Source organism: Strigops habroptila, chromosome 22 (assembly GCF_004027225.2).
Source record: "Strigops habroptila isolate Jane chromosome 22, bStrHab1.2.pri, whole genome shotgun sequence".
Lineage (NCBI taxonomy): Eukaryota > Metazoa > Chordata > Aves > Psittaciformes > Psittacidae > Strigops > Strigops habroptila.
In genome coordinates this window covers 164,222-189,509 of record NC_044298.2, presented here as the reverse complement: position 1 = coordinate 189,509, position 25,288 = coordinate 164,222, and the positions used below count along the sequence as shown (strand labels likewise).

General features: G+C 58.7%; 5 protein-coding genes across 6 annotated transcripts; 3 read left to right on the top strand and 2 right to left on the bottom strand.

The window, feature by feature from the left end:
• The first annotated feature begins 754 nt into the window (after positions 1-754).
• On the top strand, positions 755-3,201 carry TTC24 (tetratricopeptide repeat domain 24). The gene is made up of 8 exons (XM_030473665.1): positions 755-960; positions 1,065-1,829; positions 1,907-2,110; positions 2,190-2,318; positions 2,465-2,586; positions 2,678-2,770; positions 2,897-2,970; positions 3,051-3,201. The coding sequence occupies exons 2-8, from the start codon at positions 1,085-1,087 to the stop codon at positions 3,199-3,201; spliced, it is 1,518 nt and encodes a 505-aa protein (XP_030329525.1). The 5' UTR covers positions 755-960; positions 1,065-1,084.
• A 121-nt stretch (positions 3,202-3,322) lies between these two features.
• On the top strand, positions 3,323-5,613 carry NAXE (NAD(P)HX epimerase). Its single transcript, XM_030473858.1, has 6 exons — positions 3,323-3,572; positions 3,889-3,997; positions 4,072-4,182; positions 4,285-4,398; positions 4,911-5,058; positions 5,149-5,613. The coding sequence occupies exons 1-6, from the start codon at positions 3,382-3,384 to the stop codon at positions 5,349-5,351; spliced, it is 876 nt and encodes a 291-aa protein (XP_030329718.1). The 5' UTR covers positions 3,323-3,381; the 3' UTR covers positions 5,352-5,613.
• Positions 5,576-7,691, bottom strand: GPATCH4 (G-patch domain containing 4). Its single transcript, XM_030473857.1, has 7 exons — positions 7,515-7,691; positions 7,270-7,343; positions 7,095-7,187; positions 6,889-6,996; positions 6,661-6,752; positions 6,516-6,566; positions 5,576-6,407 (listed from the first exon to the last, which is right to left on the bottom strand). Exons 1-7 carry the CDS (start codon positions 7,588-7,590, stop codon positions 5,882-5,884), a joined length of 1,020 nt encoding a protein of 339 aa, XP_030329717.1. The 5' UTR covers positions 7,591-7,691; the 3' UTR covers positions 5,576-5,881.
• Positions 7,692-9,700: 2,009 nt separating this feature from the next.
• Positions 9,701-22,105, bottom strand: UBQLN4 (ubiquilin 4). Of its 2 annotated transcripts, XM_030473855.1 has the most exons (11): positions 21,866-22,071; positions 20,152-20,303; positions 17,722-17,927; positions 17,142-17,404; positions 15,777-15,935; positions 14,630-14,855; positions 14,115-14,254; positions 13,604-13,687; positions 12,867-12,982; positions 11,806-11,983; positions 9,701-10,886 (listed from the first exon to the last, which is right to left on the bottom strand). In XM_030473855.1, exons 1-11 carry the CDS (start codon positions 22,022-22,024, stop codon positions 10,734-10,736), a joined length of 1,836 nt encoding a protein of 611 aa, XP_030329715.1. In that variant the 5' UTR covers positions 22,025-22,071; the 3' UTR covers positions 9,701-10,733. The 2 variants fall into 2 exon arrangements, with proteins under 2 accessions (XP_030329715.1, XP_030329716.1); XM_030473856.1 differs by lacking the exon at positions 13,604-13,687 and having other exon boundaries at positions 21,866-22,105.
• A 959-nt stretch (positions 22,106-23,064) lies between these two features.
• LAMTOR2 (late endosomal/lysosomal adaptor, MAPK and MTOR activator 2) lies at positions 23,065-25,072 on the top strand. The gene is made up of 4 exons (XM_030473854.1): positions 23,065-23,227; positions 23,979-24,141; positions 24,257-24,346; positions 24,869-25,072. Exons 1-4 carry the CDS (start codon positions 23,160-23,162, stop codon positions 24,923-24,925), a joined length of 378 nt encoding a protein of 125 aa, XP_030329714.1. The 5' UTR covers positions 23,065-23,159; the 3' UTR covers positions 24,926-25,072.
• The last annotated feature ends 216 nt before the right edge of the window (positions 25,073-25,288 follow it).

Sequence of the window (25,288 nt, the reverse complement as noted above, 5' to 3'; positions counted from 1 at the left end):
TGTAGTGCGGTACTGGCACCGAGAACCGGCTGTAGTGTGGTACCAGGAGCCGGCTGTAGTGGGGTACCGGCACTGGGAACCGGCTGTAGTGCGGTACCGGCACCGAGAACCGTCTGTAGTGTGGTATCAGGGACCGGCTGTAGTGCGGTACCGGCACCGAGAACCGGCTGTAGTGTGGTATCAGGGACCGGCTGTAGTGCGGTACCGGCACCGAGAACCGGCTGTAGTGTGGTATCAGGGACCGGCTGTAGTGCGGTACCGGCACCGAGAACCGGCTGTAGTGTGGTACCAGGGACCGGCTGTAGTGCGGTACCGGCACTGGGAACCGGCTGTACTGTGGTACCCGGGACTGGCTGTAGTGGGGTACCGACGCCCGGGACCGGCTGTAATGCAGTACCAGCACTGGTGATCGGCTGTAGTGCGGTACCAGGCACCGGGTGTAGTGCAGTACCGACACCCGGGATTGGCTGTAGTGCGGTACCAGCACTGGGGACCGGCTGTATTGTGGTACCAGCACCGGGAACCATCTGTAGTGCGGTACCGGCACCGGGGACTGGCTGTAGTGCAGTACTGGGGAGCAGCGACTATGGACAAAAGGGGCTGGTTGTGCAACCAGTCACCCGGCTCACACTGTCACCCGGCTCCGCTGCCCGTGTTGCCATGGCGCTGCACACCGGTGCCAGGGATGAAATCGGAGCCAGTGGAGCCATCTCGGAATGTTCATTCCCCAGGAGGAGCCTGGCTTTGTCCCGGTTCGCCTGTGCCACGCACGCCCCTGCTGCTTTCCTGGTGCTCCAAAGCTGTCTGAGCTCCAGCACCCAGGGGGCTGTGACCTGCTCCCAGCAGCTTTCCAGGCATCCCAGGGGGACCCAGCGGCCCCTCGGGCACCCCCATCCCTGACTGGAGAGCGGCAGCGAGCGCTGGTGATGCCCCGTGCCCTTTGGACCTAAAGAGCAAACAGTAAGTGCGTGCGACCGGTTATTCTGCCTCCCATAAGGACACCTCGGGAATATCCAGCCCGTGCTGCTCTTCTCCAGACATCCCGCTGCATCCCTCTCTTGCAGGCAGGTCTCTCGCCCAGGCCATGGCTTCAGAGGAGGCAGCAAACCCCGGAACACATCCCGCAACCCCTGCAATCCCCAAAAAGAGCCTGAAGAAAGCGAAGGAGAAGCCAGAGGCCGGGGCAGATGCTCAGGAAGGACGGGATGAGATGGTGGAGCGGGAGGCCAGGATCGAGGGGCTGACACGAGCCGGGCGCCGGGCGCTGGTGCTGGGCGATGGGCAGGAGGCGGTTGGGTGCTTCAGGAAGGCATTTGTCCTCTCCGGGAGCATGGTGAGCCCCCAGCTCCGCAGCGCTTGTGCCTTCAACCTGGGGGCTGCCTACGTGGAGACCGGGAAACCCAAAAAGGGCCTCAAGTTCCTCCTCCAGTCCCAAACCTCACTGGGGGGCAGTGGGGAGCCCTCGCAGGACCTTTATTTCAGCATCGAGGCGGCTCACAAGGGGCTCCAGGACTTCCCAAAGGCACTGGAGCACTTTGGCATCGCCGCTGACGGTGACAGCGCGGCACAGGCCGGCAGCAGAGCCAGGACCCGCGTGCGGATGGGCTGCTGCTACCTGGGGATGCGGGAGCCGGCGCGAGCGGCGCGGTGCTTCCTCGATGCTGCGCGGTGCTTCGCAGCGGCTGCCAGCCCCGAGGCCGCGGCCGTGGCTCTGAGCAGGGCCAGCAGCTCCATGCTGCAGAGCCGGGGCTTCGGGGTGGCCGAGATCGCCGCGGTCCTTGCCCAGTGCCACTCGCTCTGCGGCAGCATCTGTGATGCAGCCCTGCGAGGTAACGCCGCGCTCCATCCCTCGCTCCCGGTGCCCCGGACCAGCACCCGCACCCGGCCTTTCCTCTCTGCTCTGCAGGGAAACTCTACGGCGACATTGGGCTCAGCTATTCCCAGCTCCACATCTTCACCCTGGCTGCTGAGAGCTTCGAGAGGGCTCTGGCGTCTGAACCAGAGCAGCACAGGGCGGCCGCGCTGCTGCAGAACATGGGTGCTGCCCACAATGCTCTGTGCAGCTTCGGCACGGCGCTGGGCTGGCACCGGCGAGCGGCGGCGCTGCACGGTAGGTTGCACCAGGATCTCTTGCTCTTGGCTTTGTTGGATGTGCCCAATTCCAATTCCAATTGTGTTCTCAATTCCAGGCACTCTAGGGAACCGGAGGGCGCAGGGACAGTGCTTTGGGAATCTGGCGTACGCCTGCAGCCAGCTCGGGAACCATGAGGCTGCTGCAGAGAACTACCTGCACGCCCTGCAAGCCTTCCAGGACTCAGGTAAGGGGGATGCAGGCAAATCATCCCTGTGCTGGTGGCTCTGCAGCATCCCCACGCCGGGTGCATGCTGGATCCAAAGGGCATCAGTGCTGCTTCTATCCCAGGACTGTGCTGAACCAGCGCTGATGCTGCTCCTCACCTCCCAGGTGATGTACAGGGGCAGTGGCAAGCATGCGAGGGGCTGGGAGCTGCCTACTTCCACCTGGGAGACCCCCACAAAGCCATCGGGCACTACAAGGAGGCCCTGACGCTGCTTTCCCACCGCCAGGTCACGAAAACAGGGCGGGCTGGATGCTCTCCTGCATCACGGAGTGACCACCCCAGCCCTGGGCGCTCACTGTGGCGTGTCTCCTCTGCAGGACACCCCCAGAGCTGCCCATGAGCGGGTCGTGCACAAGCTCACTGATGCCATCCAGCACCAGCTCTGCCTCCAGGGTCACCTCTCCTGCAGGGTGAGCATCGCCCCATGGTGCGGAGCAGGTTGGGGTGCTGGAGCATCAGAGCCTAGGCAGGGCTTGGTGGAGGCACCAGGGTCTGGGGGGCAGAGATATGAACCCCGGCGTGCCCCTCCATCCCAGCAGGACCCAGGTCAGCTGCAGCTTCAACCCACGCAGCCCCGCGCCAGCAGGACCCAGCTTCGGGGGAGCAGGATGTGAGTTGGAAACCCGCCGCCCTTGTGTCTGCTGCATCCCCACATCCTGGGATACAGCCGTGACCCGGGTGGGGGCTCAGGCACCCCACACACCCCGTTAATGCCTCGGTGGCCTCGCTGCCCCCCAGCCCCACGGACCAGCGGCCCCGTGGAAGCCGGGAGCCCCGCAGCGGGACCCGGGAGCCCCGCAGCGGGAGCAGGACGCTGTCCCTCCTCTGCAGCCTCTTGTGACGGCGGCAGCACCGGGACCGCGCACCGGGACACGGAGCTCGGACCCAACACGGTTTCGAACCCGCTTTTCCGCTATGCTCCTTCGGGCATCCGACGGGGCGGGTACGAGGGACCCGGCTCCGCCCCGGGGCCGTCCCTGCGCCTGCTCCGTGCCGAGCGGAGCCGCTCCGAGCCCGACGCATGCCGGGGCCGCGGGCGCTGCTGGGACTGGGGCTGCTGGTGGCGGCGGGGGGGGTCCGGGCGGGCGGGCGCTGCCTGAACCGGGGCTGGGGCTGGAGCCGGGGCTGGGAGCGGGCCCCGTGGTGCGGCTCCTACCGCGCAATGCACGGCCCCAGCGCGGGGCCCGGCCCGCGGGGGCTCCGGTTCCTCGGGTACGGTCGGAGGGATGCGCTGACGGGGCGGGGGGGGAGGCCGAAGGGGGTCGAAATGGGGGGGGGGGGGGGGAAGGGGGTAAAGGGGTAAGAGGGTGCGGGGGGTGGTTGGGGGTCCGCAGGGGGGGTAACGCGGTGGAGGGGGTCGGGCAGGGCCATTGGGGTGCACGGAGGGGGGCAGGAGATGTGCGCTGTGGTGTGTGTCCCCTTTGCTGGCTCTTCACAAAGCCGAGGGTATCTGAGCCTCCAGAACCGGGGCGCAGGCGGGTTTTGGGGTTCCCATGGGCACCATCCTCCCCCCACCCCCCCCATCCAGGCAGGATGAGGCCCAGGCCATCGACCAGGAGCTGTTCACCGAATACAAGTTCAGCGTGGACCAGCTGATGGAGCTGGCGGGGCTGAGCTGCGCCACGGCCATCGCCAAGGTGGGTGCACAGGAACATGGGGGGGTCCCTGCTTTCCTGGCATCACCCCACCACCACCTCCTGCCCCACTCCAGGTCTATCCCCCCAGCTCCTTCACCACGAGCCGCCCCACCGTGCTGGTTGTGTGTGGGCCGGGGAACAACGGCGGCGATGGCTTGGTCTGTGCCCGACACCTGAAGATGTTTGTGAGTCTCTTGTGCACCCTCAAACCCATCAGCTTTGGGGTTCCTGCTCCTCGGGCTGTGCCCGGCGCTGGAATTCTGCTCAGATCCCTGTTGTTCCTGCAGGGCTACGAGCCCACCGTGTATTACCCCAAGCGCCCCAACAAACCCCTTTTTGAGGGTTTGACCACCCAGTGCCAGAAGATGGACATCCCGTTCCTGCCTGAATTCCCAGCCGAGGTGAGGATATAGAACCGTGGAATCAACCAGGGTGGAAAAGACCTTTCAGCTCATCCAGTCCCAACTGCCAAGGCCACCACTAACCCATGGCACTGAGGCCTCGGCTACACGGGGTGTGAACACTTGCAGGGACGGTGACTCCAGCCCTGCCCTGGGCAGCCTGTTCCAATGCCTGAGCACCCTCTGGGGAAGGAATTGTTCCTCAGCTCCATCTAAACCTGCCCTGGTGCAGCTTGAGGCCGTTTCCTCTTGTCCCATCCCTTGGGAGCAGAGACCAGCCCCCTCCTGGCTCCATCCTCCTGTCAGGCAGTTGCAGAGAGCGATAAGGTCCCCCCTGAGCCTTCTCTTCTCCAGACTAAACCCCCCAGCTCCCTCAGCCGTTCCTCATCACACTTGTGCTCCAGGCCCTGCACCAGCCCCATTGCCCTCCTCTGGCCCCGCTCCAGCACCTCAATGTGAGGTGCCCATGGAGCAGCTATGCCCAGGGCTGGTTTCCACCCTCCCCTCCGCAGCCTGCGCTCATCGACGAGGTCTACGGGCTGGTGGTGGACGCGATCTTCGGGTTCAGCTTCAAGGGAGCCGTGCGGGAGCCCTTCGGCAGCATCCTCAGCACCCTCGGGCACATCACGGTGCCCATCGCCAGCATCGACATCCCCTCGGGTGAGTACCTGCTGCCCCCAACCGCAAGGCACCCAAAGGGGCCCATTTGGGGTCTTCCTGGCTCCAGCCTGTCCCGGGGGCTCGTTGCAGGCTGGGATGTGGAGAAGGGGAAGGCGGATGGGCTCCAGCCCGACATGCTCATCTCGCTCACGGCGCCCAAGAAGTCAGCGCTGCACTTCGAAGGGCGCTTCCACTTCCTCGGGGGCAGGTTCGTGCCACCAGCACTCCAGGAGAAATACGCTTTAAACCTGCCCCCGTACCCCGGGACAGACTGTGTCCTGCAGCTCACCTAGAGCTGGGTTTGGGGGGGCAGAGCAGGGCCGAACCCACAGCTCAGGATGCTCAGCATCTCACTGGGCTGCAGTCCCACCCAGCGGGATGGAAGCACAGTGCAGACCAGGAGCCTGGGACAGGGAGGTTGGTTGTTGGTTGGGGTTCTGACCTAATCCCAGTGTTTCTAGGGGTAAACGTGATCCAGGATCCCGGGGGCTGCCGCGTGGTGTGCACTGCGGGATAGTTTCATGGCAATAAAAAGCTTTATTCATGCCCTTGACAGAACATTTCGGTGCTCTGTGGGGTCTGTCCCCTTGTGTCCCTCTGCGATAGACCCACAGCAAAGGGGTCCCTGGTTGGAGCTGGGGTCCCCCCTGACGGAAGTAAAGCTCAAACCAGCTCCAGACCAACCAGTCCCAGCCCAGCATCCCCAGGCAGGGATGAACACTCAGCCGGACCACAAAGAGCCCAGAGCACCCTTGGGCACCATCAGCACCAACGACAGGAATCGGGACCCTCACAGCCAGATGGAACCAGCCACAGCCCTTGCTCACTCTGGGTCCTTTTTCCTCCTCCTCTTCTTCTTCCTGGGGCTGTGCCTGGTCTGGTCTGGCACATCTGTGTCTTCTAGAGGCACCTCTGGCTCAGCTGGCTCTTTGGCCTGCTTCTTCTTTTTCTTCTTCTTCTTCTCCATCTCAATTGACTCTTCTTTGTCCTCCTGCTTCTTCCTTTTCTTCTTCTCCATCTCAACTGACTCTTCTTTGTCCTCCTCCTGCTGCTCCTGCTTCTTCCTCCTTGCAGCCTTCCCTTCCTCTCCTGCCACCTCCTCTTCTCCATGTGGCTTCTGCTGCTTCTTCTTCCTCTTTGCAGCCTCTCCTTTATCTCCCTCCTCCTCCTCACTTGGCTCCTGGCTCTGGAGCACCTCGGCACTGGCTCCATCCCTGGACTCTTTCCTTTTCCTCTTCTTTCCCTGCCTCTCGGGGGGCTCCTTCTGTCCGTACGTGGCCAGGAAGGCTCGTTCCTGCTCCTCCAGGCGCGCCAGCTTGGCGCTCATCGTCAGGCCGTGCCGGGCACCCCTACAACGACCATTGGACCAGGGTCTGGCACCTCCCTGGCAGGGCACGTGCCCCCCAACCTGCTCAAGAGCCCCCTCCAAGGAGAGGGGACCCCCAGGAACCACTCACTTGTGTGCTGTGCGGCCCCCACACACTCGCATCAGCTCGTCATCCGTCAGCCTGTGGGACACAGACCGGGGGAGCGTGGTCAGGACCCGGGGTCCCCCTCTCAGCGTCACCCCCCCAGTCCCGCAGTGTGGGGATGGAGCCTTGCCTCCTGGCTGAAGACAGGTCCAGCTCCTCCTCCTCCTCCTCGCTGCTCACGGAGCCTGTGGGCTCCTCACCATGTGCTGTGAGCGTGGCCGACTGCAGAGAAAGGGGGGACAAAGGGGGTCCTGGAGGGCCACAGCAGCAGCGTGCTGGGGAGGCTGCGCTGGGAAAGGGGGTGCAGAGCTCAGAGACACTGGCTGCCCCCCCAGGCCATGGCCCCAAAGCCATTTACCTTCACGAAGCGGCCGTACAACAAGCTGGGGGTGCTGCTGGCCTTGCGGGGCTTCTTATTGCTGATCCTGACTCCCTGCTCGGAAAGGGTCTTCACGGAGATGCCATCCTGCAGGGACAGAGAGGGAAAGAGCCTGGGAATATTTAACCTGAGGGGCTCTGCCCCCTCCAAGGCCACCACTAAACCATGTCACCGGGACCCCCGACCTGCCCAGTCTCCACCGCGATGTTGGCGGCCGCCTGGTTGAAGACATGGTCCCACCAGTGGAAGGAGAACGGCTCCGACGCGTCGTGTCCCACCTGCGGGGAGCAGAGGAGCCCCTGGAGATGCTGCCACCAGCCCGAGCCCCACAGGGGAGCGGGGGGGGGACCCGCAACTCACCCCGGCCGTGCCGCACTTCACCTTCACCCGGATGGCCTCGGCGATGCCGTGCTCCCGCCGGCCCAGCCCCTGCCCTGCGGACAACGGCGCCATCAATGACCGCACCGGCTCCAGTCACGGCCCGCACCGGCTCCATCACGGCCCGCACGGGCTCCACGAAGGACCGCCCCGGCTCCGGGGCGCAGACACCGGGTTCGGGGGCCGGGGGCGCTCGGGGGCCGCTCGCGGTGCGCTGGGAGCCGCACCTCGCCGCCAGCCGTGCCGCCGGAGCTGGCTCTCCGCGAACAGCAAACCGCGGCCCGGCGGCCCCGGCGCGCTCATGGCGGCGGGACCGGGACCAGGGATCGGGACCAGGGATCGGGAACCGGGATCGGGAACCGGGATCGGGTCCCGCACGCTGCCGCCCGCAGGAAGCGCCGAGTGCGCACGCGCGGGGGGCGGGACCGCGATGGAGTGACCGGACACGTTACACACATGTACACGCATGTGCAAGGTGTGTACAGACACGTACACACGTATTCACACATGTACACACGTGTATACACATGTACATGCACATACAGGCATAGGCACAAATGCACACACATATGCACACATGTACATGTACACATTTACAGACGTAGATGTGCAGACATGTACACGCATATAGAAGCATATAGACACATTTACATACGTGTACACACATACAGACATACACGTGTACACATGTATTCACACAGGTACATATACACACATGCTCATACATGTACACACATATAGAAGCATATAGACACATTTACATATGTGTACACACATACAGACATACACGTGTACACATGTATTCACACAGGCACATATACACACATGCTCATACATGTACACACATACACACTGTCCTTCGTGTCACCACTGCCCACAGCACCCTGGACCCTGTCCCAGCGCTGGGCTTCAGGGGTGACACAGCCCCTGGTGCACACGCAAGTGCAAGCACAAGGACGTGAGCCAGCCCCAACCTACCCTCCATGGGGCCAGAGAGGCACACGCAGACCCAGAGGAAGGGCAGGTGCCCAAATGCCACCCAAAGGCCACCCAACTGTCTCCCCTCTCCCTGCTCCTCCCCAGGGCAGCTCCGGCACTCTCTGACCCGTCCTTCAGCCCCAGGGCAGGCTGAACACTGGTGATGGTGTTCCCAAGCCCAAGGGGAGCACGCACCAAGCCCCAAGCTCCAGTCTGCCCCGGGCACCCCCGGCTCCGGCCTGCGAGCTGGGAATGCTGCATCCATGTGCGAGCACCGGGAGAAGGTGTCAACTTGCTGGGGGAAGTAAAAATAACCCAAGTCAAAGCAGCGGAGAGATGGACCCAACTGGGTCACGTCCCGCCGGCAGCCGAGAGAGCTGGAGGTGTCCCAACCACTCTCGGAATCATGGGCTTCATAGAGCCACAGAATGGGTTGGGTTGAAGGGACCTTAAAGCTCCTCCAGCTCCAACCCCTGCCATGGGCAGGGACACCTTCCACTAGAGCAGGTTGCTCCAAGCCCCTGTGTCCAACCTGGCCTTGAGCACTGCCAGGGATGGGGCAGCCACAACTTCTCTGGGCACCCTGTGCCAGCGCCTCAGCACCCTCACAGGGAAGAGCTTCTGCCCCAGAGCTCATCTCAGTCTCCCCTCTGGCAGGTTAAAGCCATTCCCGCTTTCCCCATTCCTTATTGGAGAAGTTGCAGAAAGGAACCCACACGGTGTGTGACACCCTCAGGAGGTTAAAGCTGGGTGCTCACCTGGAGAGCCCAGTCTCACTGGGATGCACAGACACAGGCAGGAGCATTTCCAGCCCATGGGCACTCCCCTGTTCTCTGAAGCAACCACTGTTCCACCTACACCCTCCAACACCACCAAGCATGGACAGATCCCATCTCCCACTGGGAAGCAAGCAGGTTTTACAGGTATACAGGGAAGCAGCGCTGGAGTTGCTCCTGTTCCTTCTCACTGCCCAATCCTCCCCCACCAACAGGAACACCCAGGTGACAGCAAGCATGGAAAAGCAGGGATAAAATCCACAGTGCACAGGCCCTGCCTTGGCCATTGGCACCATCCAGCTGCAAGCAAACACCTCTGGAGTCAGCAGAACCCACTGGCTCCAATGACCAGCTCATCCATACGGAGCAGAACTACCAAGTTAACCTTGTCCTACACGCATTTGAGAGTCCCTAATTCAAAGGGAGCTTTCCCAATGGAAGTTGGGAAGTTTTGGGCTTTGGGCAAAGCTTCGGCAGCATTTCTTAAGTATTTCAGTGTCCAAAAGGTTTCCTGTCACAGCAGGGAGGGAGCCTGAGGTGGGGGGAGGCTGCTCGACACCCAGTGTTGTCTGCAAGAGGGTGATAAGAGTCATCACGGTTCCCATGGGGAACTCCATCAGCTCCAGCTGGCAAGCAAGGAAGATACATGGAGTGCAGGGAGATGGATGGTTGTGCGCATTTATTTGTCTTTGATAAAAATGGGATGTCAATTACACAGCCATGGAGGCTCGGGGGGGGGACACACACGTCACCCTGCTGCTCCCTGGGAACATTCAAATACACCAAAGTGAGGGGGAAAGGGAGGGATGGAGGATGGAGCTGAACTGGGCAGAAGATGAACTTCAGCATTCCCCAATGAAGTGAAAAGCTTTTGCACTTTCCTTTTGGGTTTGTTGTTAAAAGAATGAGCCCACTGAGCACAAGAGCCACCCCCCCACCCCCGTGACACTGTGCAAGACCTGACCCTGGGCACAACCACACCTCTCCACCATGTCCTGCTGCACAGCACTTGCAACTCTAGCCCAAGACCAGCAAAGCCGGATCCCTGAAGGCATCTAAGCTCCTTTACACCACCCCAAGAGTGTAAAGAGGCCACATTTCCATGTCGTTGTCACACACATTAACCCTCTAGCAGGAGGTACCCTGTGTGCCAGGGCCACAGGCTCAGGTCATCCAATGGAACATTAAGACAAATAACAGCAGAAATTTGCAGGTAATCTCTTTTTTTTTTTTTCTCTTTTCTTTTGATCCAGGGTGAAATAAACCAAACCCCAAACTTGGCTCAAGATTTAAATATTTGCCTGAAAGGAGGGCTAAGGGTAGGGCAATCATGTACAGTTAAAATCAAGCTACTCCAAACACAATCATTCAGGTAAGTAACTAGAATATTCGCCTCTACCATCTAGAGAAAGAGAGAAGAGTGTCTGAGACAGGGCATATTTAGGAAAAAATACACATCTGAAGTCTCTGTGGCCACGATGAGAACTGGAATCCACATACAAGCCAGTTAAAGAGCATTTCAACATGAAATCTTAACTTAGTAGGAAGGTCAGGGTTAAGCTGTATCTTTTTTTGTTTTAAATACATGGACAGCTGTCAGATATGAAAATGATGGTGGGCTTTCCTGAAAGATCCCCTTGTGCATGTGTATGGATGCATGTGCTGACGCCTGTGGGGCAGCATGATAAGAGTTTAGGAGGGCTGGGAGCCCAGCAGTCTCTCAATAGCTGCATTGATGTCTCCACCAGTGGCAATAAGAGCCTGGAGGTTGGCCTCACGGTTAATGAAGCCCATGGCATTCAGCTGCTCCAGCTGCTGTTGGAATCGCACTTCAGGGCTCTGCGCCTGCAGAGGGAAAGGACAAAGACCTTCAGACTCAGAGAGCAGCACCCAAAGCGGGCAGCGATGGCTGGGCAGGGAGCATGAGCTCAGCTCTAGGTGTACTGAAACACTTCGGGCTCATTCATAGAATCCCAGACTGGATTGGGTTGGAAAGAACCTTAAGATCATCCAGTTCCAACCCCTGCCCCGGGCAGGGACACCTTCCACTAGAGCAGGTTGCTCCAAGCCCCTGTGTCCAACCTGGCCTTGAACACTGCCAGGGATGGGGCAGCCCCAGCTTCTCTGGGCACCCTGTGCCAGCGCCTCAGCACCCTCACAGGGAAGAGCTTCTGCCTTATCTCCAACCTGAACTTCCCCTGTTTCAGTTTGAACCCATCACCCCTTGTCCTATCGCTGCAGTCCCTGATGAAGGTCCCTTTCCACATCCTTGTAGCCCCCTTCAGACACTGGGAGCTGCTCTGAGGTCTCCAGCAGCTCCTCTTCTCCAGGCTGAGCATCCCCAGCATTCTCAGCCTGGCTCCTATGGGAGCTGCTCCAGCCCCTGCTCATCCTCATGGCCTCCTCTGGACTTGCTCCAACAGCTCCATGTCCTTCTGATGTTGGGGACACCAGAACCATACAGCTCAGTGATGTTACCCTCTTTGGCACAGCAGCCACACTGCACACGGTCAGTCCAAGCTCTGTACCCAGAGTGCCAGCAGCACTGGAGGAGGAGGATCCTGACACTCTTGGTTCCAACCTTCTCCAAAGGGTTACTACACCCTGAAGCCATCCTGAGCCACCAGACTTCGCATAAAGCACCAGAGAAACCTGCTGGGGACCCCCCATCCCTGGAGTGGGGTGGGATCGGGACAACCTTTACCTCCCCCTGGAGAAGGCCACCCCCCAGACACATGTGGGCATGTAGCTGGGCATTACATACTTGAGAGCTTCCTCCGGCCAGCAGCTGGATCATCTGCTGCATGAGCTGCTGCTGGGGGTTCCCACCCCCAGCTGGAGAGGCACTGGCCGGCGTCGAAGCGGAGGGAACGGGGTTCTCCGGGATTGTGCTTCCTCCTGTGGAGGACGGGGGCATTCGAGGCATGCCGAAGGAGCCGAGGCTGCAGAGGAAGGCAGGGGGTGCTCAGAGGCAGGCTGGCGCTTGGGGGTGTCCCCTGAGGGCTGGTAACCCCCAGGCTCTGCCAGGCTGCCCCTCAGCGAGACCCTGCTGCAGGAGAGCTTTGTACATGAAACCACCGCGTTTCTCCACTGCTCACACATGGTGCTGGGAGCGAGCAAGGGGCCCGAAGGGAACTACAGAGCCTGAACGAGACCCACGCTGCCAGAGAGCAGAGGGGCTGCCCACACTGTTCCGCTCTGTCCCAGCCCACCCACCCCACCTCTGGCTGTGCATCTCCTACTGTACACAGAGAGGAAACTCGTGAGTGCAGCTGATACCAACTACAGCAAACAAGAGATGGGAAGAGGGACCACGTGGTTTCCAAAAGAGAGAATCCCAGATTGGTTTGGGTTGGGATGAAGAGACCTTAAAGCTCATCCAGCCCCAACCCCTGCCCCGGGCAGGGACACCTTCCACTAGAGCAGGTTGCTCCAAGCCCCTGTGTCCAACCTGGCCTTGAACACTGCCAGGGATGGGGCAGCCACAGCTTCTCTGGGCACCCTGTGCCAGCGCCTCAGCACCCTCACAGGGAAGAGCTTCTGCCCAAGAGCTCATCTCAATCTCCCTTCTGGCAGGTTAAAGCCACTTCCCCTTGTCCTATCACTACATGCTCCTTGTCAAAAGTCCTTGTCCAGCTTTATTGCAGGGTCAAAGACTTCCCACGTGAAGTACAAACAAGCAGCAAGTGCTCACTAGCTGGAACTCACAGAGCTCCACATGCATCACGACAGTGCCCCAAGCAGATCTCCTCCACGAATCAACAGCTCTTCTGCCTGCTGGCACAGAACTCTGCCTGCAGAAACCCACTCAAAAGCACTTGTTACCTTGGCACTAGTCCTGGGGCCTCCGTTTGCAGCGTCTGGAGTCCCTGCTGGATCTGGAGGAGCGCCTGCATGGCACGGGGGTTGGTGAGAATGGAGAGGGAGTCTGGGTTCTGCATCTGGGAACAAAGGCACAAAGACCCAGAGGTATCAAACAGCGAGAGCTCGGGCAGCCAGAGAGCCTCCAGCTTCAAACCTGAGCAGCAAAGAGCAGAACTGCGCCTCTTGCCCTGCAGCCAGAGCCAGCCTGTGAGTCTGGTTCCTCCTCCAAGTCTCCAGACTGCAGGGCTCATCTAGAGAGCTCTTCAGGGTTTACATCCAACTTCCTAAATGAACTGGGTGAAGCAGATTAGAACTGGGGGCACAGGCCTTGGGAATTCAAGGGATTTTCTCTCATTTACCTGAACGAAGCAGCTGCTCGAGCACAATTTGCTGTTTTCATTTCTGTAACCTCGTTACAGCTAGAGACTGCCCACACAGGGGTTTCATGTAGCAAAACTACTCTAAAGTCCACCTTTAGGTAATTTAGATGACTTACTTTAGGTTGCCTTCTCTAAACAAGCTCTTCCTTTTTGTCTCTCCTGTGCAAACCCCTTTCTTTCAGAGCCCAAACCACCCCGGCCCACATGCTTCCTAGTCCACTTGACTAAGCAGCCCAGACTCTCCCTTTCCTCCAGAGGATGGAGAAGCTCTGGAGCCCTGGGGCTGAGAGCAGCACAGGGCCAGCCAGAGGCCTTTACCTGCTGCAGGAAGACAGGGAGCTGAAGGCGGAGCTGTTCTTGAAGCTGTGGATTCCCAGCAAAGAGGGGGACATTTACCATGATCTAGCAAGAGACAGCACACGTAGGTAGGGTCAGAGGGTTGCTGCCACTGGCTGTTAAGCCCTATGTAACTAAGCCATGAAGAACAAGTCAGTCACGCCCCTGACTCCCTCCCTGGGCTTTCAACATGTTCCCCTGCTAATGAGGGCTGAAACAGGACAGCTCAATTCCTGGCAGCAGTGTTGAACAGTGGCCCTGGGCAAAGAGAAGGGCCATTCCCATATCCCTTTGAAAGCCACCTTTTTTGTTAGGGGCTCTGCTAAGACACCAGATTCAGTACTGTGGCTGACTTGAAGCTACTGAGAAATACATCACAACTGTCTATATTCCCTGAGCTCTCTGCATGAGGAACCGCTCCAGCTAGAGAAGCAAGCACAAGCACTGGCCTCACAGCCTGTCTGATGACAGAAGACAACTGTGATGCTTTTACCTGTGCTGCAAAGTCCGGGTTCTGGGCAAGAGTCTGCATCATGCTCCTCATGTAAGGGGCAGAGATCATGTTCTGCATCAGCTGAGGGTTTTCAGAAATCTGCTGCAGGAGTCCTTGCATCTCTGGGCTGTTAAACATGCCTGCAAGGCGAAAGGGAAGAGGAGACAAAGGAAAACCCCTTATACAAGCTTGAGCACTGCTGCAATGCATACAACAGCAATGTGTTCACTTCATCCCCTGACCAACAGTGACTATGGCTGTGGACAGCCATGGCAGTGCTTTGCTTGCTACTCTCCCATCCTCTTGTGGGCTGCAGGGACATTAGAATTCCCAAAGTAACTTTCCAACAGGGCACACCAGAAATAACCCAGCTGTGCTTGAAGCTGGGCTAGAATCAGTCATCTGGAGAGCAGCCATGGGCAGGCACTTGAATGCCAGAGGGAGCTGCCCTCCCTGGAAGCCTGGGTGACCTGCTCAGGCAGTAGCATCCCCTGGCTCCTCTCTTGCCTACGTACCAGCCCCAATACTAGCAGCATTCAGCCCAAAGGGGTTGGACACAGTCGGTGTGCTCTGGGTGGCTGCTGAACCAGTGCTGCCTTCGCTGCTGGGCGCCTGGCTCTGGGAAGCAGGAGGTGTGGGGCTCCAGGGGTTGGGTAATGGTTCTCTGTTCTCCGTCCGCAAAGGCTGTGAGCTGGAGCTCTCAGAATTCCCCGTCAAGGAAGAGAAAGGATTGTTGCCAAACTAGGGAAAAAGAAGAAAAAGAAAGAGTCATGATCAGTTAGTCCCAGCAGACAATATCTGAGGAAACCCACCACTGCAGGAGCTGGGGAACAGACCAGCACATTCATCCAGGTCCAGAACTTGCTGAGCACATGCTGTAATTTGCCTTCAGAGAAATGTGCATCTACAACACACCTCCCTCAGAAAAAGACCAGGCTCAAGGAGTGGCCACAGCCCCAGATTTGGCTCCCAAATGCAGGGCTTCCAAACATCCCTGTAAAGCCAGCACCCAGACATACCAGTAGGTAATGTTAGACTGGAGTATGTCTGCAGAGCCTTTTGCAGACAGACCTGTGCTCCCTCCTCCTGTGCTTCAAGCCAGCTGGAGCTCAGCCAGCTCCAATCCAAAGGCATCAGGCTTGAGCTAATAAGTAAGCCAGGCTGAGAGCAGAGGGCTGTGCTAACGAAGCTTCCCAGAGGTGATGGCTGGCATCCAGCCTGCCTGCAGACCAAAGAGCCAGGGCAGGTCTCTGCTCACATACACCGAAGCAGATGACAGGCACTGCACAACATTCTCCTGCCAGTGGCTGCCTTCAGCATGCGGAGCAGCCATACAATTCCAGACTGGTTTGGACTGGAAGGGACCTTAAAGCTCATGTAGTCCCAACCCCCTGCCACACGCAGAGACACCTTCCACTAGAGCAGGTTGCTCCAAGCCCCCGTGTCCAACCTGGCCTTGAACACTGCAAAGGATGGAGCATTTACCACGTCCCTGGACAACCTGTGCCAGGGCCTCCCCACCCTCACAGCAAAGAGCTTCTTGCTTCTATTTAACCTGAACTTCCCGTTTCAGTTTAATCCCATGCTTTGGGAAGGCTCAAGGAAAGACACCTCTCCCATGCTCAGCACACTACACCCCACGTACAGGAACACAGCCCATACCTGCTCCCTGGCTGCACTGAACATGGGCTCCTGGATGTCCGTGTACATCCGGCGCAGGGCGTTGTATCCCCCTGGAATGCTCTCGAGGTTACTCAAAGCACGGTCCTGGTTCCGCATCATCTCCTGCATCATGGCAGGGTTACGAGCCAATTCCATTGTCTGGGAGAAGGAGGAAAATGTGGAAAGCTCAGGCCTAAGTGCAGCGTGGAAGACTGGAGTGGATTAAAAGAGTGGTGAGCAGCCCAGGGGTATTCTACTGATGCAGCAGTCAAGCGGTGAAAGAGTTAAACCTGGGCTCCCAGAAGAAAGAGTATAATTAAACCCATTTCACAGCCAGAGAGCAGAGAGATCATTTATCCAAGCAAAGAGAGCCCCCGGCTCCTCCCATCCCTGCTCAGCTCTTCCTTCTCAACCTCAGCTCAGCTGGAGGAGATTGTTTTGTTTCTAAGCACTATTGGAACATCCAAACATTTAACACCCATATGTTCCCACTCAAAGGAGATGGACTGCATTCAACAGCTGAGAAGGTGGAAGAGATTGGATCCTTCCCATTACAAGAAACCCAAGAAATTCACCCTCTCCAAAGTTCTGATGGGTCTCCCCTGCAGAAGGAACTCCAGATCTCATTTGAGGTGCTGCTTAAGCACGGATCATGCACAGTTTGGTCCTGCAGCTCTGGAATTTCATGTGTGGCTGACACAGTTGAAAGATAACTGAGAAGCAGATGGAAACCAGGCTCGTTGAACAACAACCCAGAAAGACCTTCTGACAAATCTTCCTGGGGACAGCAGAGTCCTGCCAAGGGCTATTTAACACTCAGGCTCTCACACTCATCCCTTGTGCTCCCTTTCTGATGAACCTTCAGTCTTCCACTCCTCCGGGGCACAGGTTCCTGCTGTTCTGGGACTGTACGGAAACCTTTAGGATCCCAGCCTACAACTAGTGCTCCCTGCTCTGCTATAGGTAGTAAAATACTGACTGTGCAGCTCTGTAGTCTACAGTTTATCAAGAGAAATAGAAACAAAAAGCTTTTGCAGTAGCTTCACTTCTCCGTGCCTGCTTTTACTCCCATTCCTGACTGAGAACACAGCATTTTGCATGCAGCACATTAGAATGATCCCAACATCCTTATTTTGCCCAACACATGATGGATTCAATAGCCCTGAAAGGAAGATAAGTTGCAAGTATGTGGGCTAAGTACTCAGTATTCACATAACTCAAGACCACCATCTGTTTGTGGGGAGCTTACAGCAGGAAAGAAGAGATCTCTAAAATCACTGATCTGGCATCACACACTCCCTTTGGAAGCTGGTCCACAAAGATGCTCTTGCACATGCTTTAAACAGGCCCTGGCATGTGACTCACCTGCCTCATGAGCTCTGGGTTATTCAACATGTGGCTTATCTCTGGATTTCGCTCCATGAGCTGCTGCATCTGGGGATTGGCCATGATCATCTGTCTCATGAGGTCAGGGTTAGACATCATGTTCTGCACCAAGGGATTCTCCATTATCTGAGAAAGCATCTCTGGGTTGGACATCAGCTGCCGCTGCATCTGCTGCTGAAGCTCCATGAAGTTGGCAGAGCCCATCCCAAGGTTGCCCAGCCCAGTGATGCCACCAAAGCCAGCTGGAGAGGGAACAACACACAGCGAGAGGTGTGAGTCAGTAACTGTCAGCAGCTGCAAGAAGAGGACCAGCACCCACATTGATCTGGAGGTAGTCTATATCCCTATGGCAGCCAGCTCTGAGGGAGAACACCCCCTGAATATGCTTCACTAAGGGCTTTGGCATCACCCACAGCAGGGAAACTGAGGTACGCCACTGGAAGCAACTCCTGCAACACCTGCAGCAAGCAGAGACATCTACAGGGGCCAAGAACCCCGATTCCCTGGTGCAATCCTAGGAAACTCCTCTTTGGTGTCACACCTCACAGCCATCACTTACACAGGATGGATGGAGCACTATTAGGGCCTCCATCTCCAGGACCTCCCATGGTCCCTGAGCCACTGCTCCGTCTGCTGCCGCTGCCGGCGTCGGAACCGGCGCTGCTGGATGTGGAAGGCTGAGATGGGGCAGCAGGAGAGGAAGGGGTTGCGCTGGGGGCAGAAGCAGCACTGGGGGCAGAAGCAGCAGATGTTGAATCTTGGACCCTGCAACGAAACAAGAAAGGCAGCATTAAAGTCCAGGGATGCAGGAAGGGTGAGCGGAGTCCTCTGCGCATGGCCCCAGCCAGTTAACCCCACATTCCCGCCTGCATGGATGGATCCACAGCTGTGCTCCCAGATGCCTCCATCTAGCTGGAATCTGCCTCCCAATCCTGCTGCATAACAGCCCCTGACATCTTACCTGGGCCCACACAAAGTGGTTTGACTGGTCTTACCCCCAGTTATAACCAACTCTTCCTTGAATCCCACTGAACTATTTACCTCAGCTATATCCTTGAGCAATGGGTTTGCTCCAAACAGGAAAATCCTCCTGCTGCTCCCACAGAAACCACAGGAGGTTACAGCAGGGCTAGTGCATGGGGAAAACAAGGATCTGCTGCTCTTAAATCCTCCCGTGCACTGAATATTCCCCTCTCAGTGCTCCTGAGGGCAAGAGTAAGTATGAGCATTACTCTACAGCAGGGAAACTGAGGCACAAGGCAGGCAGCGTCTGGCCCATGAAGGTGCAGGACGCTTCTGGGAATGCAGAGCTTTGCCACCACTGCACCTTGCATGCAAGGCTTCTCCATCCGACACGAGTGGACTAGAGCTTCTTGTCAGCCAGCCATGCTAATGCTGTGCTGTAAGAGATGCTGGCCACCAGCCTCAGTGAGCAAACCAAGCCAACACCTTGTAAACACAGCTCCTCCTCAGGATCCTTATAGGAAGCTGAAAGAGAACATGGCCAGACTCTCTGAAGCATCTGCAGTGGTGACAGGGAGCCCTGGACTAGTGCTGAAGAGCTTTCACATGCAATCAGACCACAAAATTCACTTTACTTACTCCAAATAATGCTATTATGCCACTGACAAGTTGGGTTCCCCCCCCCACAAAACCTTTCTCGAGCTCCTTTTCCTTTTTCACTCTTATTCCAGGGCTTTCAATATCAAACCTGAAGGGCCCTGTCCACTTTTCCAGCCTCACCCCAAAACCAGGAGGCAGAGAATGGGGAAACAAAGCAAATAGGAAGCTGAACAAGAAAGGAAGAAGGAAGCTCGAGAAAGGTCACTTGGTTTCACTCAGCCAGGAAGAGGCTGTGCTGTTTTCAGTAAGCACTTGTCTATGACTCTTAGGAGGGAAAACCAAGAACGAGCAGCCCAGGAAAGCTCTTGTTTCCCCTTTGCAATGGTTCACGAGTACCACAGTCAGCTGTGGAGGCAGCAGTAAACAGCACCAGGCTACCTGAAGATGCTGAATCCAGAGAGAGGCCTCCTGCAGGAGCTGACAATACCCATGGCTTTGTAAAGAAGAGGGAGGAAAGAAAAGGCAGCACGAATCTGAAGGAAGCCAGGAAGAACCACACAAAGAGCCGCAGCTCCCAGGGAGCCTGATGAGGCTGCAGCAGGGAGCCCCAGAAATGGTTGTGAAGGGGGGGGTGAGATCAACAAGATGTGGCTGCACATCACTGTGAAGCACAGCAACTGCTCCCTAGAACCTTCTGTGCTCCATTGGATAGCACTGGGAAGAGCCCAGCTCTGCAGGGATCAATCCTGTGTCCCTTTCTCAGCCCGACTGGAGAGGGACATGAGTGAGCTCAATCTGGGAGCTCCATGGGGTGAACCTGCTGCATGCACGTGGCCTGAGCCTCCCCCCAAGGCGCAGCACCCACCTCTCTGCCCCTGCCCCTGCAGACATGCCTCTGGGTACCACAGAGAGGCACTGCTCTGCCTTACAGAGTGCTCTGCACACCCCGTGTGCCTCCCACAGCACCTGAGAGAGCCTAAGCACAGGCTCAGAGCAGAGAGTATGAGAGGAAGGGAGAGAAAAACTGGGTGTTAGTTTCAATTTCAACACGAAGCCATTGAGAAAGTAACTTCTGTCAACAGCAACTTCTCTTGCTTAGAAGTGGCATCAAGTTCCAAGGGGCTCTTTCATGATTACTAAGTTATAAAGGCTCTAAATACCCAAGTTGTGTTAAAGAAGAGTCAACCCCCTCAGGTACTTGCCATAAACCTACACAGCTGTGTAACCTAGGAGAAAGAGAGACCAAGGGATAAACCTCACTGCTGCACAGCAAAGCCATGGCAGGGAGAGAGCTGGGATCCATCTCCTGATGGATCATCACCACCAACCAAGCACTTCGGTCACCAACGGGGCAGAAATATCCCCCCCCAGGATTTCTCTGCATCGTCCATTTACCCTCAACCCCCAAAACAAAACAGTTTCTTACTTCTGGGGAGTCTTGATGACCAAGTGTACAGTGAGCCCATCTTTGATCCCATGTTGATTCAATGTGTCTCCATCCTTCAGGATCTTCCCAGCGAAGATCAGAACCAGCTGATCCTGTTTGGCTTTAAACCGCCTGGAAATCTCTTCTTTGAACTGAAAACAAACCCCAAACAAAGCATTGCTCAGGCAAAAGGGCCAGGAATGGAAAGCTCAGCCTCCAGAGAGCACATCCATGAAGGAAACAGCAGGAGGAGCTGCCAGGCCTTCAGTACCTCACCCAAAAGGAGCCCATGCAGGTTCCAAGCAAGTTGCTGAGGATGTCTGAGGCATTGAGGAAAACAAGAAGACAAACTCTACACTTCAGAAGCAACCACCTCAAGAAGAGCTGAAGGTTTCCAAGGGTGTCTCTTAGACCTAATCCAAATACCCCATTTCATCTTCTGAATCACTGAACTCTTTCTGTCTCTGCTTGACTTTTTTCCTAAGGAAAGCCCAACTCTGCTTTAATACAGGCCAGAGCTCTATGGAAAAGGGAACAACCCTTTATCAGCCAATGGAAATAAACTAGGTCTTCTCCAATTCCTATTTCTGCAAGTGAATTCCCTCTGAGCACGCTACGCCACACGGACACCTCTTCTTTCCTGGGTGATGGGGTGGAATGAAGCCTGTCGTTGCTAGCCCAGCTGGGGCATTCCCAAGTTGATTTGCCATGAAGAAAAGCCTTGCATTTGGAAGCCACAAACTGCAGGAAATTCACAGGGAAAGGCCAGGATGGAAAGAAAAGCAGCAGAGGAGCTCACAGCCTTCCCACCAGAACCCTCCCAAACAACAGCCCTGAGCCTGGGGTCATCCTGCTCTCAGGAGCTGAGCGTCCTCCAGCCCCTTCACACCACAACCTCGTGCTCTCCCTCTACCCCAGAGCAAGCCAAGAGCCGTGCCCATGACACCGTGCCCCAGTGGGCACAGCCACTGGCAGCGCTGGAGCCAGTCCCTGTGAATTCCAGCCCCTGGGAAGCTCCCTCCCTCGCCCCCCCCCAGCCCACACATGGGCTCTTGCTCCCTTCCCTCTGCTTCATTCAGCCAGAGCCTTGCCCAGCTCCTCTCCTCTGCCTCCCAGTGTGTGGAGCCGCCCCACAACACCCCCCACAACCAGCCCCACACGGCCCCATCCAGCTCTGCCCCCAAAGCCGCTTCTCCCCACCACAGCACCCTTCCCCTCCCAACCCTTCCCTCCCTCTGCAGAGCCCCCAGACCTCACCCCACCCCCCACCCCCCTCCCCACAGCCACCATCCACCCCACACCTCCCTTCCCCACTGCCGACACCGCCCTGCTTTGGACACCCACAAACACCCCCAGGGCCACCCCCCCTATGCCCAGTGCCTGCTCCCCGCTCAAGCCCCCCCCCAAGCCCCAGCCCTCACCCAGCTCTACCCGCTCCTTCAAGCCTGCCTCGCACACGGCCCCGAAGGCGAGGGGTGCCCCACACACCCCCCTGCTCCCCCCATGTCCTCCCGGCCCTCCCCTCCGCCCCACAGCCACGTCCCCCCCCGCTTCCCAGCGCCGCCGGCTCGCTCATTCCCCCCCCCCAGAGCCCTCCCCTGTCCCCAGAGCCATGTCCCTCCCCACAGAAGCCCCACACTGCGCTCCTGACCCCCCCAGACCAGCCCCTCACCCCGCAGCCAGGCCCCCCCCCCGGCCCGGCCCAGGCCCCCACCTCGCGCACGGAGGCGCCGTCCGCGATGACGATCTCCTCCTTGTCCTTAGGGGTCTTCACGGTGACGCGGATGAGAGCCCCACCGGGGCCCGCCTCGCCCTCCCCACCGGGGCCGGGCCCTCCTCCTCCGCCGCCGCCGCCGCCGCTCGGCTCCGCCATCTTCACCGCCCGCCCCGCCAGACCGGGCCGCCGACACAGAGAGGTGGAGAGAGAGAGCGGCGCCACAGGCCCTCCCCCGCCAACCCCGCTCGCCCGCGATAGCAACACTGCCCCCTGGCGGACCGGCGGGGACCTGCCGTGCCGCGGGGGGGTTAACGGGAGGGGCGGGGCGGGGCGGGGCGGGGAAGCGGGGAGAGGTCGTTGTGCGGGTCCCTCCCGCACCCCCATTACTGGATCCGTGTTGAACCCCCATTAGCTGGATCCACCCTGCACCCCCCCATTAGCTGGGTCCGTGTTGAACCCCCATTAGCTGGATCCACCCTGCACCCCCCCATTAGCTGGGTCCGTGTTGAACCCCCATTAGCTGGATCCACCCTGCACCCCCCCATTAGCTGGGTCCGTGTTGAACCCCCATTAGCTGGATCCATCCCGCACCCCCATTACTGGATCCGTGTTGAACCCCCATTAGCTGGATCCATCCCGCACCCCCATTACTGGATCCGTGTTGAACCCCCATTAGCTGGATCCATCCTGCACCCCCCCATTAGCTGGGTCCATGTTGAACCCTCATTAGCTGGATCCATCCCGCACCCCCATGACTGGATCCATGTTGAACCCCCATTAGCTGGATCCATCCCGCACCCCCATTACTGGATCCGTGTTGAACCCCCATTAGCTGGATCCATCCCGCACCCCCATGACTGGATCCATGTTGAACCCCCATTAGCTGGATCCCTCCTGCACCCCCATTGCTGGATCCCTCGTGCACCCCCATTACTGGATCCATACTGAACCCCCATGAGCTGGCTCCATCCCGCACTCCCCTTTCCCAGGTCCACCCTGTGCACTCCGTCCCTTCGCTAACGCCGCTCTAAGGGCTCCCCCTCCCCGCGGGGGCCGGGCCCCTTCCTCGGGGCTCCACCACATTCCACCGTTATCCCGGGAGCCGAGTTTGGGGGTGTCCGGCCGCGCCCCACCCCGCAATGGGGGGCGCACAGGCCTCGGGCTGCGGGACACCGGGAACTACGAGTCCCGGCGTGCTCCGAGGCGAGCGCGGCAGCGCTGCGGGGCGAGGCCGGCTCCGCCCCGCCCTGGCCGCGGCCCTGTCCCTGTCGCGGAGCGGGCGGCCGCGGCCATGCTGCGCCCCAAGGCCCTGACGCAGGTGCTGAGCCAGGCCAACACCGGCGGCGTCCAGAGCACGCTGTGAGCGGGGCCGGGCCGCGGGGCGGGCGGCGGGAACCGCTTCTGACCGGGCCCGGGAGGGGCTGCGCCGGCGTGCGGGGCCTGCGGCGGGCACAGTGCGGGGTGCTGGGGAGATGCGGGGTGCTGGGGACATGCGGGGTGCTGGGGAGATGCGGGGGGCACAGTGCGGGGTGACACGGTGTGGGGTGCTGGGGCTGTGCAGGATGCACAGTGCAGGGTGGTCAGTGCGGGACGCTGGGGAGATGCGGGGTGCATGGTGCACAGTGCTGGGGCTGTGCACTATGACAGGACCGTGCACGGAACATGGTGCACGGGGGTGCCAGGACCATACATGGTGCATGGTACATAGTGCACGGTGGTGCCAGGACTGTACACGGTGCACGGTACATGGTGCACAGTGGCGCCAGAACCATACACAGTGCACGGAATGTGGTGCACGGGGGTGCCGGGACTGTGCACAGTACGTGGTGCACAGTGACAGGACCATGCACGGTACTTGCCCACCAGGCTCATGCCCGGTCTGCGCCGGGTCCTGCTGCTGCCACAGACACAGCCACCGCAGCCCCCCTGCCCCACTCAGGACTTGGGGCCAGCCCAGAGCTTTCTGGCTTTGAAGCCCCCCAACCCCCTGCCCACATCCCTACCAACGTGCGGTGCTGGGCTTGGGGGGGCTGTTATGGGGTCTGGTGCCCCGCTGGGTTTAGAGGCACCAATCTCCCTAACACATCCACACCCCACATCTCATTTACAGGCTCCTGAACAACGAGGGGTCTCTGCTCGCCTACTCAGGCTATGGAGACACTGATGCCAGGGTCACCGCGGCCATTGCCAGCAACATCTGGGTGGCCTATGACAAGAATGGGCACCAGGCATTCAATGAGGACAACCTCAAATTCATCCTCATGGACTGCATGGTACGTGGCGATGGGGACTGCCATCCCCTCCCTGGGGACCCGGCCACCAACGTGACTCTGGGGGTCCCCCAGGATCAAGCTGGGGGTGCGATGGGTGCTGTTTCTCCCTGGGCAGGAAGGGCGAGTGGCCATCACGCGGGTGGCGAACCTGCTGCTCTGCATGTATGCGAAGGAGACAGTTGGATTTGGGATGCTGAAAGCCAAGGTAATGCTGGTGGGGAGGGGGCTGGAGAGGGCACAGGGCCGTGTCCATGCTGTGGGGTGGGAAATAGCTGATTAGGGTGAGGATTGGGGTGGTGGAGGAGCCACCATAGAATCGAATCACAGAATGGGTTGGGTTGAAGGGACCTCAAAGCTCATCCAGCTCCAACCACTGCCACGGGCAGGGACACCTTCCACTAGAGCAGGTTGCTCCAAGCCCCTGGGTCCAACCTGGCCTTGAGCACTGCCAGGGATGGGGCAGCCACAGCTTCTCTGGGCACCCTGTGCCAGCGCCTCAGCACCCTCACAGGGAAGAGCTTCTGCCCAAGAGCTCATCTCAATCTCTCCTCTGGCAGGTTAAACCCATTCCCCCTTGTCCTGTCCGTACAGGCCCTTGTCCAAAGTCCTTCTCCAGATTTCCTGTCGCCTCTACACAATGAGATATGGACTAACAGAAGCACACGGGGAGGGGGGGTATGGGTTGTGAAGCCACCCTGGCCCTTCTCACACCACTCTCCACTCACAGGCGCAGGCGCTGGTCCAGTACCTGGAGGAGCCGCTCACACAAGTGGCCGCATCCTGACCACAGGAGCAGAGCTCGGAGGTGCCACCACGTGAAGGCTAGTGCCTTCAACACCATCAGCGACCCCAGAGCTTGGGGTGCCTTTACAAATAAGATGTGGGGAGCAAAATATCAACGGGAGGAATAAAAGTGTCTTTGATGCTTGTGTCCTTTGTGTCTTCTTGTGAATGAGAGGAGCTGGGGGGGGTGGGTAACACGCACCCGGCCGGGCTTTGGGGCAAGCAGGGATATGATGGGCTCGTGTCAAGGGGAGTGGGTCCAACAGAGCCCCCTGCCCAGCTGCGCTGGGGTGATGGGGGCAGCGGGGGCTCTTTCCCTTCCCGTTCTCCCCATCTTTCACACGATGGCAGCAGAGACAAGGAA